The sequence below is a fragment of the Protopterus annectens genome, chromosome 8.part0 (assembly GCF_019279795.1).
Source record: "Protopterus annectens isolate FY-2018-M chromosome 8.part0, PAN1.0, whole genome shotgun sequence".
Taxonomy (NCBI): Eukaryota; Metazoa; Chordata; order Ceratodontiformes; family Protopteridae; genus Protopterus; species Protopterus annectens.
Genome location: NC_056741.1, coordinates 1,365,340,813 through 1,365,363,154, shown reverse-complemented (window position 1 = coordinate 1,365,363,154; position 22,342 = coordinate 1,365,340,813). Strand labels below are relative to the sequence as shown.

Sequence of the window (22,342 nt, the reverse complement as noted above, 5' to 3'; positions counted from 1 at the left end):
TTCTTTTGACATCCCACTTAGGAGGAAAACTAGCACTTTTTTCATCAAATTGGCAAATGGGTTACCCAAGACAAATGGGTTCTGAACATAGTGTCCCAAGGCTACAGGTTCCATTTTCATACTCTACCAAGGTCAAAGGGCATGCCAGACCTGCCACACAATCAATGGGCAGAGATACAAAAACAAATTTCAGCCCTCATGAACATGAGGGCCATTCAACAAGTACCACAACAAGAACAGGGGCAAGGATTTTACTCCAGACTTTTTCTAGTACCCAGGAAAGACAAAACCAGGAGACCAATTCTGGACCTGTCTATACTAAATACATTTCTGGAAGTTCCAAAATTCAAGATGTTGACTCTTCAGCAGCTACTGCCCATGCTGGGCAAGAGAGCTTGGCTCGTAACTTTGGACCTAAAAGAGGCATACCTGCATGTCTCAATCAGACAGTCTTGCAGAAGATACCTCAGATTCATAGCTGGCTCAATGCATTATCAATTCTCTGCACTGCCCTTTGGCTTATCTACTGTGCCCAGGGTCTTTACAAAATGCCTGGCACCAGTAATTGCGTTTTGCAGACAAAAAGGAATTCAAATATATCCGTACTTGGACGACTGCCTAATTCAAGCAGAGAACAAAGACACTCTTCTACAGCATCTGGCGTTTGTAAAAAGATTACTAATTGTCCTAGGGTACACAGTAAATGAAAAGAAATCAAAACTAGTGCCCTCTCAAGAGATAATATTCCTGGGTGCAAGCTTAAATACAACTACCCAGATGGCTTATCTCACGTAAAAACGAGCAAAAACAACTGACTACTTACTTCAAGAAATTGGCAACAAAAACCCACTTATCTGCAAGGAAAATCCTGCAGGCCTTGGGTTTCATGGCATCCTGCTTTCTACTAATTTCATATGCCAGACTGCATATGAGGAAACTACAAAAAGTGTTTGGACTCGGCATTGCCACAGCCTGAAGACAGTAATTTCACTCATTCCCTGCCTACAACAGGCGTTTCTATGGTGGGCAGAAGCCTGTCACCACAACAAGGGTCTGCCATTCAGTTTACCCACACCCAGACAGACACTGACAATGGATGCATCAGATTATGCCTTGGGGGCACATATGGCAGGAAAATGTATTCAGGGCACATGGCCTGCAAATCAGATGAATCTTCACATCAATCAAAAAGAGATGCTAGCTGTTCAAAATGCCCTGACAGCTTCCAAGGACCTGCTTCAACCAGGACAATTACTGATAAAGACAGACAACACTATGGTCATGTGGTACATAAACAAGCAGGGAGGTACTCATTCTTACCCCCTCTGTCGACAAGCAATGACCTTATGGGACACAGCATTGGCTTTTCAAGTTCACCTAAAAGCACAATTCTTGCCAGGAAAAACAAATACTCTGGCAGACTAACTAAGCAGAAACCTCATGGATCCCCACGAATGGAAACTGGATCCACAAGTCTTCAGGATGATAATAAGGAAATGGGGATGCCCATTTGCCTCCCCTCAAAACTGTCAATTGCAGAGATTTTGCACAAGGATTTACCACAAGCAAGCATGGAAAGTGGACGCCCTATCATTCAGCTGGAAAAATCTAACGGTATGTGCTTTTCCTCCTCTGCCTCTCCTTCCCAGAGTACTCCTAAAGGTCAGACAAGAGAAGCCAAAAATGATTGATTGCGCCAGACTGGCCACGCCAGCACTGATACCCAGTCCTAAAGAGCTTGTCTCAAGGTCCAGCATGGATATTGCCTCAAACTTCTCACTTGCTGACCCAACAAAATGATCAGATCCTGCACAGCCAACTCAGGACCTTAAATCTGGCAGCATGGTGGATAATGTAACCATTCAGAAAACTCCTCTTTCAAAAGCTGTTATGGATGCCCAGTACCAGAAAATCTTATGCAGAAAAATGGAAAAGATTCTGTGCTTGGAACCAAGGCATTGACATGTCTGTACCAAATATTCCTCAGATTCTACAATACCTAACTGAGATGCTGAACAAAGGCCTTTCTTTCTCATCAGTTAAGATTCATGCCTCTGCCATTTCTGCACATTACAATATGGAACCACCTATCTTTTCTCATCCTTTAATAAGGCAATACCTCAGAGGGGCCAAAGACATTAGGCCTCCAAGGAGAGCACCAATTCCGGCCTAGGACCTCAATTATGTTTTGGAAAAACTCACACTGCCTCCTTTCGAGTCAGCATCAACAGCAGATATTAAATTCTTATCCTGGAAAACAGCTCTGCTCCTAGCCATAACCTCTGCAAGGCGAGTCTCGGAGTTACAAGCACTCATGGCTGTGGAACCTTTCATCATTTTTCATCCAGACAGTGTTTCTCTGAGGACAAACCCTACAATTATGCCTAAGGTGGTGTCCAGTGTGGTCCTCAATCAAACCATTCACTTGCCTACCTTTTACCCAAATCCACAGAACAAGGATGAGAACATTCCGCATTCTTTGGACATACACAGGCAATTACGCTTCTACTTCAACAGAACTAAAGTTTTCAGAAAGACTGAGCAACTTTTAGTGTCATATGCTGCAGGATCACAAGGAAAGGCTATATCAAACAGACTATTTCTAAATGGATAGGCCATTGCATCCATTTCTGCTATTCTCAACATGGCAAATCAATGCCTAAGGGCCTTAGGCCTCATTCCACCAGAGCAGCAGCCACTTCAGCAGCCTTCCTCAGAGGAGTACCAACTAAAGAAATCTTAGAGGCTGCAACTTGGAGTTCAGTACACACCTTTACAAAGCACTACCACTTGCCTCTCTAAGTCCAGAGCAGGTTTTGCCACTGCAGTTCTGCAGGGCCTCATAACCTCTCCTAATCCTATTTAGCCCAGCCACCCATCCTCAGCTTTGGAATTCAACCCAAGAGTAATGCCTGCAACAGTGAAACGCGATGAACATAGTACAGTTGTGTACCTACCATAAATGTAGATGTTCGAGTGTATTCACTGTTGCAGTCCAGGTTACCAACCCACCATCCCCCTTCTCTTTGCTGGGACTTATCTACACTTCTCTATCCTATACAACCTTTTTGGTGTATTTGCTTGTAGATGAAGGAAATGTTATTTTTGTGCATGCATTTCTTATTGCTATATTTTTTAGCCTACCTATTTGGGGCACCTGACATCTGGGGCAAGAAAAACTGAAGAAAATGGTATCGGCTGCATCTTTTATACCCCTGGCGCATTGACGTCAGGGAAGAGGTGACAGCAACCGATGCCGGAACTAGACTTTGGAATTCTGGCCGAGTGCAGGTAGCCTGCCAGCAGGATAACCCAAGAGTAATGACTGCAACATAGAATACACTCTAACATCTACATTTATGGTAGGTACACTGTACTTTTTATGGTTTATTTTATCCAGTTTGTTCCCTGGGTTCTTTATATTTTCCTTTTACAGGTTTAATTTATCTTGTAACGCAACTATGTTTCTTCACCAGCCTTCTGAAATATGCTGATACTACTACTGCTTTTCCCTGAGAAAAATACCTCTGCTTGAATAATGACTCTTTTTTTTTTTTTTTTCCATATTTTCTTCTATACCATTTATTTTATCAAAATACACTCATTTTTTCTAAATTTTTAACCCATGTTTATATACTTTTCTGTACTTCATCTACTTTTCTTACTTGTAGGTTCATAGGAGGTTACTAAGCTAATGGCCCTAGAGCCTTTACAAGCCTAGCCATGTTATACCAGTGTTCCCTAATTGAACATGGTTAGATGGTCTTTATTTGCAGGGTGAGTCTATGATCAGCACTGGCTGCTCCTGTCCATGGAGGACATAGGTGCCACACCAGGGGGTGAATTTCAGTCTCCCAACCAGACCTGCATCATTTCCACTGGGGCAGGGTCAGAGACTGCTCTGTAGACCTGGCACAAGGCACCACTCAGCAGTCTGTAAGATAGAGTACAGTGACAGGGCTTTCAACCTTTCCATGTAGGTCATGTTTTGGAGGCCCTGAATTTCTTGGTGAGAAACGTCTGTGGCTGCAGTTGTCTGGTAAAAATATATGCAAAAGGGAACATTGTACACTATTAGTGGACTGAGGGTCGATGCGGTGGTGGTGCTGTGGTAGTGTTGCCGCTTCACAGTAAGACGCTGTCCGGTTCGATTCTCAGCTAGAGCATCTTCTGCGTGGAGACGTGTGTGAATGGGTGTACTTTCGTTGAAGGTTGTGCATCAGGGCTAGTAACTCGGCACGTAAAAATCAACTACCAATCATTAGCGGACCGGAGTTCCGCTGTGGGGACCCCTAACCGGGAAAAGCCGAAAGACACAACAAGTGGTCTGAGGGTCGAGTAGAGAGGAGTTATAATATCCTTAGTCTTGGATGTGATGCCCCTACTTGTGAGATGTACAATGTATAAGGCTTTTCTTACCACTGTAGACATGTGGTGATCAAAGTTTAGGTTGCTATCAACCTTTATTCTCAAATCTCACACCACTGGGTTTGAGCTTAGGGGGTGCTGTCAATATTGTAATTTGTAGGGATTTCCTCTCTGCCAAAGGGGATAATAATGCACTTGTTTTGTGTTTTAGTTTTAGTCCATAGCTTTGCACCAATCATTTGCATTAGCCCCTTTTGTAAAATGTTAAGATCAGTGGGGGACTCTGTGTTTGTGCCCAGTTTGCAATCAGTGGCGTTGGTAAGCCACAGGCCTCTACTTTCACCTGAACTTCTGAGAAATAGATTAGAAACAGTAGAGGGCCCAACATGGATCCTTGTAGTACACCAGTGGTAATTTGTCTACTGGTAGAGGTGGACTCCTCAACTTTGGCAGTATGTGTTCTGTCAGCGAGCCAATTAGCTACCCATCTAATGACATATGGGTTAATCCCCAGCTGGGAGAGTTTCTCAATGATACCCGAGTGGGGGATTGTGATGAAAGCCTTGGCCAAGTCAAAATGGGTGGTATGTACGGTTTTCCCTTCATCCAGGGCTTTGGTGACATTCTCAAAGAAGTCAACCAGGATTAATAAGTAAGAATTACCTTTAATGAAGCCAAACTGGGTTTGTGTCAAGAGTTTGAAGGTCACCTATGTCCTTGTTGATAAGATCCATGATGATTATTTTCATGGCCTTGCAGATGAGGCTGGTCATGGGTCTATAGTTCCCAGGGTCGATTGATGTACCCCCTTTGTACAGTGGGATTACTGTTGCAGTTCTCCACTCATAAGGTAGGTACTAGGCTATTGGCCCTAGGGCCTATATAAGCCTAGCCAAAAAGATACCCTGGCTTTCGCCACCCAAGAAAATTATTTTCCTGTGCCCCTGTCAAGCAGAGCCACAGAGGTGATCCCCGGGGTGAATTTCCTATTTCCCATCCAATCATCAAGATTTTTCTTGAGTGCTAATGAGGAGCTTTGTTTGATATAGATAGGTAGTTTGTTTGATATAGATAGGTAGTTTGTTCTAGTGTATGGGAAGTCTCTGGGACAGGAATCTATCCCTCCAGCATGTTCTGTTTATTGTGGTGACAAGGTATAGGTCCCTAGATCATGTAGCTCGGAGGGACTGAGATTTCTTTAAGTGGAGCATGTCCAACAGCTCTGGGTTTGACATAGCTTTGTATGTTAGGCAGAGATTGCTTCTGAGTAGGGGATATGTGAAGGAGTAAAGCTGGAGTTTTTTGAGACTGTCGGCACAGGGCATCTGTTTGAGGCCAGTAATCCTCTTTGTGAGGTATTTCTGCAGCCTTTCCAGTTGTTGTAGATGTCTTGTGAGGTACATACCAAAAGGGGTATTGTACTCTATAATGGGTTTAATGAGTGATGAGTAGAGGGGAACAATGACCTCTTTTTTTCCTGGATGAGAAATCTTTTGTGATGAAGTGTGCCACATAGAAGGATTTCCTGACTACTGTGGCGATGTGATTTATCAAAGGAGAGACTACTGTCCACCTGTGTCCCAAGGTCTCTTATCACACTTTCGGTGTTAAGTAGACTACCACCTATGTGGTAGCTCATGGGTACAGAGTTTTTACCAAAGGGGATGACAATGCACTTTTTTACATTGAGCATGAGGCCATGGCTTTGACACCAGGCGTCTGTCTCCGTGAGGCCCTTTTGTAGGATGTCCACATTGTTAGGAGTTTTGATTATGGCTCCTAGTATGCAGTCATCTGCAAACTTTGTTAGCCAAAGACTACCTGCATTAGCCTGTACTTCAGAAAAGTAGATACCAAACAGGAGAGGACCCAGGACTGAACCCCTGAACCCTGTGGTACTCCACTTGTCACTGGTCTGAAGTCGGATTTGGAGTCTGCTACTTTCACAATGTGGGTTCAATCAGTAAGCCAGTTGGCAACCCATCTTGTGATATAGGGATTTATACCTAGTTTAGTGAGTTTATCTCTAATTCCAGAGTGGGGAATGATGTCAAAAGCCTTGGCGAGATCCAGATAGGCTGTGTGAACCACCTTACCCTCTTCTACGGCTTTGGTGACTGCTTCAAAGAAGTCTATCAGGTTTAGGAGACATGATTTGCCTTTTATAAACCCACACTTTGTAGGGTCCAGAGTTTGGAGATTACCAATGTCTTTGTTTAAGATCCATGATGATATGTTCCATGGCCTTGCAGCCCAGGCTCGTTAGGCTAATGGGGAGGTAGTTTCTAGTGTCTGTAGTGGCTCCCCCTTTGTGGAGTGGGATAACCGTCACTGTGTGCTATTCAGTGGGCACAAAGCCTGAGGTGAGACTATGATTGAACATGGTGCTTAGGTGGGGTGCCAGTTCATTCTGCAGTTTGTGTAAAAAACGCAGCCAGGGATGTTGTCAGGTCCCATGGATGCTGTGTTCTTGGCTTTGGAGAGTGTGGTTTTTACCTGTGCAGCCGTGATTACAGGAACTTTGCATTCTTCTGGTATAGAGATGGGCCCTTTAGGGGGTGAGAGGGGGGCAACGTTATCACTGAACCTATCTGCCAGGATGATGGTCATATCAGTTGGTTCTATATATTTAGTGCTGTAACTCGGAGCAGATCTGAGTATTGCTAGTGAGATTCTTGACCATAGCTACAGAATGCTTTGTGTATGTCTTTAGAATCGGTGGCGATTTTGTTTTCATAACTAACTTTGGGGGATTTTATGAGGGATCTCAGCTTCTTACTGAGGCTGACCAGGGAGTTCCTCCAATCATGGGATTTTACTCTTCTTTGCAACAGTTTCTTTCTTCTGTTGTAGAGTTTGTTTATTGCAGGGGACCACCAGATTGGCTTCCTTTTTTTGGAGGATAGCATATTGGTTCTGTTGGGGATAGCACGATCCATGCACTCATGCAAGTGCTTATAAAGTGCATTTGTGTAGGATTCAGTAGTCGTACCTCTATTGTCTATCTGCACGGGTGTCATGAAGTTTGCTACTTCTGTCTTAAGAAGCGTGAAGTTGACTTTGCAGAAATATTTGAGGTGGTTTCCCTAATGGGTGGGTGGGGGTGGGATGTGGATGTCTAGGGTGATTAGCTTGTGGTCAGATCTGACCAACAAGGAATTGACCTCTAGTGTGGAACACCGGTCACCCATTTTGGTAATGACCAGGTCTATGACATTGCTGCCCCTGGTGGGGGTGTGGATAAGTTGATCCAAGGCATTGGAATTTATGAATTCCAGAAAAGATTGAGCAAAAAAGTTGGTACATGAGTAGTTTTCCCACCTAATGGTGGGGTAGTTGAAATCGCCCATTATTAGGGTGTTGGGTTGTACCCTAATATTTTCCAGTGCATCAAGAAATGAGGAGTGGGAATCCTGGGGCATGGTGGGGGATCTGTAGCAAGTTACAATTTGGATTGCGGTCTTGCCCAGAGTTAGTTGCACTTGGATAATCTCAGATGCAGTATGCGCAACTAGCCTGGAGGTGTGGATATCCTTAATGAATATGGAAACACCTCCACCTTTAGTGTTTCGGTCCAGGTTAGGTGGCTGAAAGGTGTGGTATGAATTATAGCCTGGTAATGCAGGGGTGCTCTCTGGAGCCTTGAACCAGGTCGGTCACTGCATAGATGTCGATGTTCTCCATTTTAAGGAATGCCTCGACTAAATGCATTTTGAGGTGTAGACTTCTAGCATTAAGTAGCATTACCCTCAGATTTTGCTTGCTTATACCTGTTAAAGGTGGTGAATTTGTCATTTGAACCTTACCTAAAAAAGGCACTATAGGGTGGCAGGAGCCCAGTATCCATAATCCCAAGGGCGACAGGTGCAGGCCATCTCTGGCAAAGCATCATGGTCTTTCGATCATGTCATCCCAGGCAGACAGATACTGGATTCCTTTAGAATGACACCAGAAGCTTTGCCAATTGTTGAAGTCAATAATTTTGTCCTTGTACTGTGGTATCATTCTGGGTGATGGTAGGATGCTACTTAGGGCTAGAGTCATACCTGCCTGGGCTACAAGATCGGAGAGCTCCTCCATGTCTCTTTTTATGTAGTCCAGGGAGGTACGTCTCAAGTCATTCACACCAACATGGACAATGAGAGAGTCATATTTGTACTTGTGGAGTGACCTGAGTGCGTGTGTTATGTGGTGGATCATGGCACCCAATGGGCAGCCGACAGTAACTTTCTCCTTGTTTAGCCTGGTAATTGGAACATCAGTGTGCCTGACTAGAGTCGACTATAACTAGGGTATATTGTTATGCCTTATGGGCTGTGGTTGAGTGGCACATGGAGTTTGTGGGCTATGTGTCATTTGGGTTGTGTTGAGGAGTGGAGGTTGCTTGCGTTTCTGCTTTGGAGGTCCCTGTTGCTTGAGCAGATTTTTATTGAGAGCCTCCATGAATGTAGGTGTGTGTTTTTGTGTTTCTATGTGTGTGTTTTGGTGGTGTAGGTTTTGAGGGACTGGTGTGGTGCAAGTGTTTACCTTCTCCTCTTGACCGTCTAGTCCAGTCTTATGTGAAGAGAGCTTTGCTTCCAGTTTGGCTATAGAAGTGCATCTCTCACAGGTTGTGTAGTGTTTGGTGGTAGGAGGAGAGGGTTTTCTGTGTACATGAGGCAATTGCTGCATTGCCCCAAGATGCCCAGATTCATCAGGTAGACAGGAGAAAACACCGGGAGCTGACCCTTAGACATGCCTGGATAGGTGTTTATTAAGTACTAAAAACTGTTTTCCTCTAGACAAGTGAGGAAAGTTGAGTGCTATAGTAATTTGTAAGCTTATTTAGTGCTTACGAGTTCTGAACAAGTGCTGAGCTCAAAGAAACAGATTTTAGTGCTAAAACTAAAAAAAATGGCTAGTTCTAAGGGAATATTTGAAGAGCAGACTTTATGGCACCAGGAATAGTTTAACTCTGCTGGAACAAAGCCAGAGCTCAGGCTGTAGTCAGAGAGTGGAAGGTGTTCAGCTAGGTATTGTTTTAGATTGTTTAATAAGCCACCTGGGATGTTATCTGGTCCCATAGAGGCCATGTTTTTGGTGTGGATATGACCAGCTTTTTTTATTTATACTAGGTAGGGAATTGGTGCCGGGTATGGCTGGTGGGGACAAGGGGATGAAATTCACACCAAATCTGTCAGCTACCAGGTTGGCAATTTTCTGGGGTTCAGTCTGACTGGTACCATCCACTATGAGTTTGCCACATAGCTGGGCATTCCCTTTCAGATTTCGGACATAGCTAGAGAATGCCTTATGATTATCCTTAGCTAGAGATGCTAATTTAGCCTTGTAACTGCCTTTAGAGGATTTGGTTTGCTTGTTCAAGCTGTGGAGTTACTGTTAAAGTATAAATAAGTTATATAACAAAAGGAAGAAACTTATCTATGAAGTCCACCAGGATAGCTTGTTTTTTCAAGAAGACCTGGTTTTGATCAGGTCAGGTACAGCCAAGTCTATATACTTTTAAGTGGTTATACAGAGCAATTGTGTAGTTCTCACCCCTCTACATGGGAGTCATTGTTAGCTGCATTAGGAGGGGGTTTGAAACTTTTATTCCATCACTTAGTAGACTGCACTTTGCTCTGGAGAAAGTTTTCAGGTTTTTTTGCTCCTGTGGGGGTGTCAGGACTGGTTTACTTCAAATGAATTATAGTCTGACCTTACTAGGGAGGGCAGCACACAGATGGTTGTGCAGTGGCACCCCCATGTTGGAGACTACCAAGTCAAGGACACTTGAGTCCCTTATGGGGTGCAGACTAACTGTTCCCAGGGCATTCCTATTGACAAACTACAGGAACCTCAAGGCGAGCATGTTTGTGCATGTGTATGTTGCCCAATCAATGGAAGGATAATTGAAATCTCCCATGACCAAAGTGTTTGTTGGTATAGTGAGTGACTCTAGCAAGGCCAGGTAGGTAATGTGCTTCTCTTGGTTCATGGTGGAGACCAGCAGCTAGCTATAATGTGGTATGGTGTTTTCACTATAGTTAGTTTGACCTGTAGCAGCTCAAGACAGTTGTACTGTTTAACCAGTCTCAAGGTGTATTCAATTTTAATCAAGATTGATACGCCTCCATCTTTGGTTCTTTCACTGTCATTTTGGGGTCTGAATGTGTGGAAGACATTGTAGCTTTGCACAGCTGGAGTGCTCTCACTTGCCTTGAACCATGCCTCAGTGACTGCAAAGATGCCAGCATCTTCCAAGGTGAAGAGTGCTTCCAAGGAGTGCAGTTTCCTGCTTAGGCTCTTAGCATTAAGCAGCATAACTTTGAGTTTGCCTTGAGTGGGTTTATTTTTTTTACATTGGGAGTTTTGTTGTTTCTACATTGTCTAAAAAGGCACTATAGAGGAGGCAAGTGTCTTTGCCAGTATCCGAAAGCCTAGAGGAGACAGGTGAAGACTATCTCTGGCAAAGCAGCATGGTCTATTGACCATGTCATCCCAGGCTGATGGATACTCAATCCCCTTGGATTGACACCAGAAGCTAAGCCAATTGTTGAAGTCAATCATTTGTTGTCTATATTGTGGCATTATCCTTGGTGAAGGCAGAATGCTACTTAGGGCTAGGGACATACCTGCCTGAAATACACAATCTGAGAGTTCAGTTACCTCTCTCTTCATATAGTTTAGAGAGGTACATCTCAAGTCATTCACCCCAATATATACTATGAGAGAGTTATAATGGTAATTGTTGAGTGACTCGTGTGCATGCATGATTTGATGGATGCTGGCAGCTGACTGTGACCTTCACCTTGTCCAGGCTGATGAGAGGGACATCTGTGTGTCTCACTACAGAGTTGCCTATGATTAGGACATTTTGGTTGTGAAGTTTTTTGCCTTAGGGGCGTTGCTGAGACGTGTGTGTGTGTGTGTGTGTGTGTGTGTGTGTGTGTGTGTGTGTGTGTGTGTGTGTGTGTGTGTAGTGGACTCTGTTTGCTTTGCAGTGTATGCAAGTGGTTTGCACTTGGGCGGTCTCTGATCTTTTGATAGACTTCTATTAAGTACCTCCACGTATGTGGGTTTGTGTTAGGGCCTTGTTTTGTGTGAGAGGTTGTGTGTGTCCGCTGGCAACTTGTTTGATGTCCGGTTTGTTGCATGAGAGAATTTGTCAAATTCATAGTGTAAGTACATCTCCCACAATTCAGCATGGAAGCTTGGGAAGGTTCCGCTAGCAGATGTGTAGTGGAAAATTGTCTTTCAAGGTGTTTGCATCCATACAGGACACCACTAAACACTGTTGCACTGTGGACAGCTACCTGTGAATGTGAGGTTTTAAATAGAAATGAGAATAAACATGTTTAAGCTAAACTACCAATGGGAAAGCACACAATGAGCTTTCCTCCAGTAATCCCCAGCTTGGATGAGCCTCAGATTACATACTTCTGCCACAAGGGTACATACAGGGCCCTCTTAATGCAAGATTGCTGGAATAGTGCTAAAGTGTTACAATACAGTCTAGATTCAGCAGATGTGAACCAGAAGATCTGAATCTAGTCTATGCTATATGTTAGCTGCTTAAAGCTACAAGCATTTTTAAAGTGCAGAAAATACAGTAAAATTAGCAATATGATAAAATAGTCAGCAAGTACAAAGGAAACTCAAAAAGTACTTATTTTTTTTTTATTCTAGCAGTGGATGCTTTGGATTTCAGTAGAATTTCTCCAAACCTCTGGCAAAAGTTGCCAAATATTGAACAGCTCTTGTTAAAAGCACTTTCTGACTAGAAACACACACACACATACTAGTTGACTGCAGTGACATTAGAACTCCTACCTATCTAGATACACCAGCTTCAGAACTCTGTACTTGACAAACTGCCACTTTCTAATTTGTTTTGTATTTTACCTTGTCATCCACCATTCAGACCAATTTTTATAAAATACTCTGTCTTATTATCTCTCCCTAACACTATTATTAATTTCTTTCCTTCTTCATCCCATGTTTTCTAATTTAACCTTTTTATTCTTTGCCTATTTTTATATATTCCTTGTTTTCCTTCATCTAGCAATATGGCTAGGAAAAATAAGAAAAAAAAATGTTATGTCTCTCCTTCTCATAGTTAATCCGGATACTGTGAAGTAATTTATTCCAGTTCTATAAACACCCATTTTGTAAGTCCATGAACTTTTATCCCAAATAATTAATTTACCGCATCTCAACATCTAAAATTTTTCTAACAAAATTTCCTTTTGTTTTTCAACTGCCTCTTAAGTTAAAATTTCACATCACTATAATAATCACATGTATCACTACATAGTCTAGAATCTGCTGAAATTCTTCTTTGCAGATAGTATAAGCATATAATGCAATAATTCTATATACCTGTTTCCATCTTAGGTCCACAATATTAATCTTCCTAGTCTTGCTAATGTTATATCTGATATTTTCACTGCATTTCCAGCACACCAATAATTCCCCAAATTCCAAATCGTCTCTCCCCATAATTTTCTGTTTGCAATCTTTCTTCATTTTAATAATCTCTTACTTTCTAATACTAATACATCTACACATTTATTGTGCCATCCCCAAACCCCTATCTTTCTCACTCTAAGCAGTCTAAATTTTTTCTTTTACTTAATTTCCTAGAAATTATACTTTTGCCCTTTTTTAATATAACTTTACTTTTTCTCCTTTTTTCTTTCATACTTAATCCTTTAAATTTTCTTTTCCTATATTCTTGTCCTTTTACCAATTGATTTTTTCCTTTTACTGTTTCCCAGTTTATATCTTCCTCATTTATTTCAGAACCTTCCTATATTTCCTCCTTTTTATGTTTTCCTTTGTCTTCTTTATTTAATTTTTCTTCCACTTCCACCATCTCCTAATGCATCCTCACTTTGCATATTTACTTCTCTTTTTTTTCTTCACTTACCTTATTGTTGGTTTCAATTTTATATTCCACCCATAAATGCCTAATTGTGTTACATTTATAATTCAGTTCACCCTTTCTTGCATCATGACCCAGTTCCCCACAAATATAACATGTTTATCGCAGTTAATCAAGTGACCTTTTCCAATTCCATATTCTAGGTTGCCTCCAGTATTTTACCACACTCTCTTATTTCTTTCAACATTTATCATACTTAGAAAAGGATAAAATTATACATATTCCATCTTTAGCACAATAAAGTCCTATCCACTTGTCTTATAAACCCCTTTTATCATAAACCTTTGCAATGTTCAACACTACATATTTGCTTTAAAAATCCTCTAAGTTTCTCTTTCTAGTGTTTGGAATTGCACATGTATTTTCTTTTTTGTCTCCCTGTTAAATGCATTTATTGCATAGAAGTCCCAAGGATTACAGTGTTTCTGTTTCCCCAAGAAATTTTTCCATTGCATATAGTCTCATGTATGTCACAAAATGTCTGTTTATAAGAATAAACGCTCTTGCCTCTTCAACTTTTACTCCCAAAGGAACCATTAACTTGTCCCAAACTTCATGCCTATCCAATTCTTTTTCTTTATTTAGAATCCTTGCCACATACTTTCACTTTACATTTTCTTCCACCTTTTTCTTTTCTATTCCTCCCCTTGCACCCTGTTTCAATTTTACTGCATATTATTTCTTTTCCATTTCACTTTCACTCTTTAGGATAGACGTTGCTTCTTTTTGTATTACTTCTATAATGTCCCCCCAAGAAACCTCTCTTTCATTCTCCAGATCATCTGTATCACCATCTCCTTCAATAAATCATCCAGCAACCCTCCCAACTGGAGGATTGTAATACAAGATTCACCGTTTAGATTGTTTCCAGCTTCAGCAAACAAATGTTGCTGAAAAAATGACCACTGCCTGATACTGCTCTCCACAGAACTGGCATTCGTCTGTGTGCCTTCTGCCATCTTTCCTTCATCACCCACCATCCTACTAGCAGCCACTGCACTAGGAACGGGATGTACACATTCCAAAAAGAGTAGCAGAAGTTCCATAATGCCCTAGCCAAATTTCCCCATGTAATATAACTACCACCTATAGACTCCCCTGCAAAGTGGCCACTAGCCTAGTGGGGCTAACCCAGTCAACAAAGGATAAATTATTAAAGGAAAGGATGGCACTATAAAGCATATGGAAAGTAAATGTTAAGCAGTCAAAGTTTGCACTTCTTAATTGTGCAACTATGGAACAAATTTGTTAGAGAGGTACAGGCAAAGTCCTCTATAGTGGGTAATGGGCATTTTTAAACACCACCGCGTGGAAAGAAATCTGCTTGTCTGCATTTTCCTTTTGACTAGTTATAGATAAATTTGCCTTTACAACCATGACTTATTTTAATGTGAATCAGAGAGAAAATTCTGGTCTTCATCTCAGCAAAGGCATCTGATGTGTAGTTATGATTCTAAAAAAGAAACTCTGTATAGTGTAGAATATAGAAAGTAATAAGGTCACTCTAAGCTAAACCTCTTTGGAATAACTATTTCTGGCAGCTGATCAGCATGTAATAAGTTGTAAGGAGTATACCTTCATATCTGGATATAAAAGAGCTGAAGCATGCTGATATAATGAATAACAGCTGAGTAATCATTGCTTCCATAAGGAAAAAATCTACCAGTTTTGTAGGTGTGGTGAAAGTGTGTGTTGTGCATGTGAACTACTGCTGGAATTCTATGTTAGTCTCACTGCTGATCTCAGAATAGAAAGAGTATTGGCAAACACTCTTTCATAAAATCTCAGCCACACTGAGATTATTGCCAGTGATTAAACCTCTCGGGATCATTGATCTTATCCATCTCACCTTCTTACTTCTCAGCCTTGCTCACACTAATTCCAGACAAGAGCTGCATCAAATGCCTGCCCATTGAAAGGTGTGCATGGGTTTTGCCGCAGACTTTGCTGCTACAGGATGGGTAATGTCCTTGGTGCAGCTGGTTTGGTAGGGAAGAATGTGATTTATGTGGAGAGAGCCACAGAGGTATTCGCCTTTAACAGACGCTGGAGAGTATAGTTACTGCTGGACTTGCATAGGCTATGATGCTCACATTAGTTAGTTTAGTACATGCACTTCCATAACATAAGCTTGCTGGATATTCTGTGGCCAGCCACTGTGTACTAAACACCCACCCCCAAGATTTTTTGAAAGGGATGGAGATCTGTGATTTGCCATGGTAGTTCTAGAAGGGCAGCAGTCCTGCTCTAATATGGTGAGTAGCGGCTGTATGCATGAGATAAAAGTGTAGGGGTGGGAGGGATAGAGATGTGTGGCTGCATCGGAATGAGACAGAAGTTAGGGAGAAAACATACTTTTTGTATCCATCATTATTAGATGACCTTCACGTACTCTGGATTTGTTTAACACTGCTACCTGAGGTTTTTCAAGCTAGATGGTACCACATAATCTGCTCTTATAGTTTACTTAATGATTTTCAGTTTGCTGAATAGATCTCCTTTTTGTGTGCCTATTCATTTTTATTCAGCTTGTGCATGCCACCAAACTGTGTGTTACAATTGCAGACTGTGGTGAAACTGGACTTGAACGCATTGTGGGAGGTGATGATACCACCATTGAACGCTGGCCATGGCAAGTGAGTCTTCAGTACAATGGGAACCATGTCTGTGGAGGCAGCATCATTAATCCTCTGTGGATCGTCACAGCTGCACACTGCTTCCCAGGTCAGTACTCGGAGCTGTCAGATGGTACTTGATGAAATGGTTGAATGCATCTGTCTTGTGTCCTCTGATGGCATCTCTCTAAATATGCATAGAAAAGCAAATATTCCATAATGTCATAAGACAAACTGTAGATTAGGGAAACTGTTTAACCTTAATACATTTCCTTGTTGCCAATCATTTGCATATGAAGAAATCGGTGCTTGCTGTTTGCACAGTTAATAATTTACTCTACAACATACCACTCCATTTCTCTCTCCTAAATAATATTACTTTTACTGAAAATGGACACTATCTAATAGTTCTGAATATCTGTTTCTTAAGCAAAGGTTCTCAGACTGTGTCCCATTGAACCTCCCTCAAACTATAGGAAAATCCCCAAGATTCCCTTGAATAGTATTTTGGGCTCCCCTCATACTTACTACTTGAGAAACAATTGGGTGTCAACTGTATTTTTTTTTCTAAGATGTACTTTTTTCAGCAGCTGGTTTGTTAGCACTATGTTTTTTTGGAAGTTGTTACTCAGCTCAGTTTAAAAGTATAAAATAGAACTTAAATCATTTTTTTAGTTAACACTAAATGGACCCCATCTTATGTGTTTTGCCTGTCCAAATACAAGTTGATACAACCAAACTGCAGCTGGCTGCCTTTCACAGCAGAATCAGCATATCATGTTAAGCTTCATTTCTCAATGTTCTCTGATTTTCCTCTGGTTAAGTAACTTGCTCAGTAACACAATAGGCAAATGAAGGTAGAAGGAATCAAACCCAGTATCCTGAGCACAGAAATGAACTGATTGACAAGTCAGAACTCAGAACTTCAGTGCTCTGCACTGTTATCAGCACTGAGATTAAAGGTTAAAAAGTTGTGTTTTACCATAACATTCCATCTGTGTTGTCAATCTTCACATATCCTTGACAGTGGGTTTGGTTCCGAACCTCAAAACCGACTCGGCCGTTATTCTAGCTCACGCCTTCCAAAAACTCTGGAACTCAGCCCTACCCATAATGCTCCTCATGAAATTACCCCAGATTAAGTTTGCATAAAACAGTGTCAGACAACAACTATATGTAAAGATAGAGAAGAGATACCTTCTCTGAATCCATTGAAGAGGACCCATGCCCCAAAGGATATCTGAGCCACCATAAAAATAGGGAAAAGTGGGAAGGCGGGTATATCAAGGATATGTGAAGATCAGCAACACAAATGGAAAGTTATGGTAAGACATAACTTCATTATCTAGCTGATGTTGTCAGTCTTCACATAGTCCTTGACAGTGAGACAGAATCCCCAGCAACCTGAATCTTGGGAGGTCTCACAGAAGAATATTCCCGAGGACCATCAAGCTGAAGGAAGCCCTTCCCCTAGAGACCAGATTCAATTTGTAATGAGTAATGAAGGTATGTGGAGGAGCCCATGTAGCCGCTGCGCAAATATCGTCTAAGGAATCACTGGAATGAAAAACTGCAGCTGTGGCTACTGCTCTGGTGGAATGCGCCTAGACAGGCTTTTGTAGCAGTATATTGTCTGGTTATAAACAAAAGTAATACAGTCCTTTAGTCATTTAGCCAGAGTAACTTTGGAAACTGGTCTTCCTTTTGCTAGTGAAGAAAAGGAAACCATTGATCTGATTTTCTGAATTCTTTTGTCCTGTGCATTATCTATGAACATCCAATAAATTAAGGTAATATTCGCTTTTGTTAGAAAAATTTTGGAAAATGACTGGAAGATGAATAGTCCTGTTCAGATTGTTTTCAGAAGCTGCTGTGGTCAACGGAAGGGTTAGTTCTCAAGGAAACCCTGTCTTTATGAAAGATTATATAAGGAGCTTTACAGGATAAAGATTGAATCTCTGAAATTCTGCTGGCTGAGGTAATGGCCACCAGAAACAATGTTTTCCAAGGCAGGAATTTTAGATCACATTTGTCCAAAGGTTCAAAGGGGGGGATAAACTACAGATTGGAGAACTAAATTTAGGACCCAAAGTACAGATAGCTCCTTTATATGGAGGTCTGAGCTTCCTAGATCCCTTCAAAAAGGCTTTGCAAAGCTTATGGAACATTAAGGAAGAGCTATTCAAACCCAAGTGAAAATTGGAGATTGCAGCTAGGTGTTCTCAGATGGTAGACACTGAGGCTCCTTCTTCAAAAAATTGATATCAAGAACTCTAGAACCTTATTGACTGGAGTTGAATATGGGTCAGTATTAGACTTGGCAAATGGCACAAATTTGCTATGTGGATGTCTAAGATACAACTTTCTTGTAGAGGGTCTGTGACTAGCTAGAACAATTCTTTGAGCTGGTGAACTAATCGAGGACTGCCTGGCAATCATGGGAATTGGAGAAGCCAAGCAGTGAGCTTGAGCTTCTGCAGGTTAAGGTGAACCAATCTGTCTGGGACAGTAGGTCTGGAGATGGATCCAGACTCAAAATGTTTCCGAATTAGGTGAGGCCAAAGGAAGGGAAACCAGATCTAAAGAGGCCAGAATGGGGCAAAAGGATTATCTTGTACTTTGACCTGATGGCTTTCTTTAGAAATTGGGATGTAAGGGGAATCGGGGGGGGGTGTATAGAGTAGACGCAGGGGGGCCAATCATGCAGAAGAGCATCTCTCTGTGACTCCCCAGGAAAGGGGGATCAGGGTGAAGTAGCTGCTGCACTTCAGAGGGCATGCAAATAGATCACAGCAAGGCTGGCCCCATTGGTGATAAATCCTTTCTGCCGCCGACTAGCTGAGACCACTCATGGGGCATTAGAATAGATCTGCTCAATCTGTCTGCAATCACGTTGGAGCTCCCCAGAATGTGCATTGCAGTGAGAAAGTGGTCAGATGAAATAGTCCATTGCCAAACTCTGAGGGCTTCCCAACAAGGAGTATAGGACCTCGTACCCTCTTGTTTGTTGATGTACCAGACTACTGCTATGTTGTCCGTTTGGACTGCAATCATTCCAAAGAGAAGGGTTGAGTGGAATGTTTGCAAAGCTAACAGCACTGTCCTCATATCTAGAACATTGATATGCAAATTGGCCGCCAGATGGACCAAGTACCTTGGACTGTCTTTCCCAGATAATGCCCCCACCCCATCCGGGATGCATCCATGGTCACTATGACTCGGGGTTGAGAGGGAACAAAGAGGCGGCCCATTAAGACTTCGTTGGAGTGAAGCCACCACTGCAGGTTCTGCTTGCATTGGTTGGTAATTGTGATCAAAGGAGACACTGGATAATCTAGCATGGACCATTGAGACACTAGAAGCCACTGAAGCATACCTCTCAACCTCTTAGAGCAAGAAATCTGGAAAAGTCATAAATAATTGGGGGACAAAGGCCCAAAAACAGGGACAATTTTTAAATATCGCTCTTACAAATTTAGAAAGTCGATAGAATAACAGGTTTTGCATTAGCATTAATTTTTTTAAAGGGTATTAAGTCTGAAACTCGTCTGATTATTTTCTGACTTAAATCTTCAAAGATTTGCAAATGATTTGCTAGAAAACCACAATTTTATGAAAAAATATGAGGCAAAAATCTGGACTTTCGGTGAACATCTGAGTGGTATGCACTGAAGAATTCGCATTTAATATCTTGCTAATGGGACTAGAGTGATAGAAGCTGCCATCAACCATATGGCTTGAAGGAGGAGCCTTGCATGTACTTGCAAACAATCTATCTGACTTGGGATTTTATCCTTTGTAGTTTTTCTATGGGCAGGGATGCGACAGTCGTGATCATGTTTAGACTTGCTCCGATAAACTCCAATTGTTGACATGGCCCCAGCTTGGACTTTTTGTAGTTTATTGTAATGCCTAAACTGGAGCAGAGTTGGAGAGTGTAGTCTTGACCCTCCTCGAGAAGATGTCTGGTGGGAGCGGTAATGAGCCAGTCATCTAGGTATGGAAACACCTGGAATCCTTGCTCTGTGAGATGAGCTGCAACCACTGCCATGCATTTGGTGAACACCCTAAGGTGTGTGGTGAGGCCAAAGGGCAATTCTCTGAACTGATAGTGAATGGTTCTCAGCCATAAGTGCAGAAATCTTTTGGACCATTTGTCTATCTTTGTATGGAAGTACACACATAAAATACAACCAGGCAGTGAATCCAACAAAGGTTTATTGTAAAATAATTCAAAGCGAGACTACTAAAACATGTAAGGGATATTTATAATAAAAAGGAAGAAAGTTCTATAGCAGTACATTTTCAGCAATTTCATGATAGTAATAGTGAGGGGTTACAAGGAACTCTTTTAGGGAAGATAAATGTCACTTTTTGATGAATGTCTTCTTAAAAAAACAGCTTTTAACTAATGAATCCGTATATATTTTGAAATGTAATGCTCTGTATCCACATGGATTAAATGAAGAATTAAATTGGAGAATGCTCATTTAATTGTCTAATTGTTTAATTGGTTATAGTATTTTAGGCAAGTTTTGTATGATGCTCTTTACTCCCTGAAGGCTTTTTTTGGGCTGAGATGTCGGACACAGATTTTTCAATAAACCTATGTTGGATTCACTGGCTGATTTGTATTTTATATTTTTCATTTGTGGTGGTAATTTTTTATGGAAGTACACATCTCTGAAGATCTATAGAGCACATGCAATTTTCTTTTCCCAAAACTGGAAGAATACATTGAACCGTGACCATCTGCCGAACTGATTTGCTCAGCCTGCTGAGATCCAAGATTTGTCTCCATTCCCGTGTGATCTTTAGCATTAAAAAAAACCTTGAGTAAATTCTGGATTCTGTCTGGTCTGGTGGGACTGTTTGGATGACTATTTCATCAAGCAGTTTTTGAATTTCTATGACTGCTGCTTCCCTGTGACTGGGTGGAATGTCTGGGCACTTTCATCATAGCCTTTGGTTGTGCTAAAAAAGGGGACACTGTATCCTCTGGTTATAATCCTCTGCACCCAACGGTCTTTTTTTATCCTTACCCAGGCATGTTGGTGCAGTGATAATTGCCCCCTGACTATTTCCAGATGACAGCAACCAGACTTCCTTTCAGGAACGCTGATAGGAGTTTCCAGAGAAAGAATCCCTGGAACCCTGATTCTGCGGGCCACCTCTGCCTCTTTGGCATCTTCCATTATTACTTCCCCCTCTGCCCTATGAGAAGTCATTGCCACATGAGTCTTGGAAAGGCCCTTTGGACTTTTTGGACCATAGCCTCCTACTTGGCTGGTTCCTGGAATAAGGCCACTGGGGAGTGGAAAAGTGTATGCCTATGGTAGAAAGTCTTTATCATCTTTCTCACATCTGGCTAGAGTCTCTTTCACTTTGGGACCAAATAGGGATGTTCCATCAAATGGAGCATTGACAAAAGAAGACTTTAAATGGCTCTGTGAACTCGCATAAGCGAATCCAGGTGCATCTCCTGATGGCTACACCTGAACCCGCAGCTCTCATCATCCCATCAGCAGCATGTGCAATTAGCCTTCTGGACGAGTTGGAGATTCATTCAAGGGTGGTGAGCTGAGAAGTCACTTTGTCTCAGACTCCTTCAGCTACTGCTCCTGACAGAGTATCTGACAGTTCTTTAATCAGATCCCTCTGCAGCCTGGTAAAATGTGCCATGTAATTAAAAGACCTAAGTGCAAAGGTCAAAGAAGCATGTACATGCTTTCCAAATCTATCCATAGTCCTAGAGCCCTTATTAAGAGGCTGAATAGTGGGACTTTACTTGGCAAGTTCCTTCTTAGTGGCTGCAGCTACCACCATGGAGTGTACTGGAATTCCCTTGGCCCAGTGATGTTGATCCTTAGGGGCTGGCAGTATACTGGCTGGTCTCTTGGCAATCGGCTTGATAGAATCAGGAAAATTCCATACTCACTGAGTGATCCGTGTGAGGTTATCAACGGGCACAGAAATCCAAGAGTTGGAGGTTTGGGCATGAAAAGCCTCAAGATATACTGATTCCTCTGAGAAAGGTTGGAGGGAAGTCCAGCTTACCCCTCTGTTTCAGGATCTCTAGGATGTCCCCGAAGAAAACATCAGGGGAGACTTGGGGGAACCTTCCCCTTCATCAAAATCTGTATCTGTGAATGACTCTTCAGGGGAGTCAAAAGTGCTTTCTCTTGCACTTTCCTCTCTTCACAGGAACATGTTTGGTGGGATGCTCCAGAGAGGTTTCTGAGGAGGACATAACCACAGTGCATCTTGAAGACCATACCTCTCAACTGTCCCTGATTTTGACTCAAATTTTATCTGTCCCTCTTAATCCCTCCTAAAATTAGTGACTTTTGGAGGAAAGGTGGTGAATTACACTTAATGAATAATGACAATAATTAAGAGTTATAAACTTATTTTACTTCAGAAAATGTGTATT

At 41.8% G+C, this 22,342-nt stretch overlaps 1 protein-coding gene across 1 annotated transcript in view; it reads left to right on the top strand.

Annotated features, from left to right (window-relative positions):
- Positions 1-22,342, top strand: part of LOC122808489 (transmembrane protease serine 4-like) — a 412,097-nt gene that overhangs the window by 302,507 nt on the left and 87,248 nt on the right. The window contains exon 8 of the mRNA XM_044079445.1: positions 15,860-16,018. Coding sequence (XP_043935380.1) covers positions 15,860-16,018 — 159 coding nt within the window. The remainder of the gene's footprint in view (positions 1-15,859; positions 16,019-22,342) is intronic.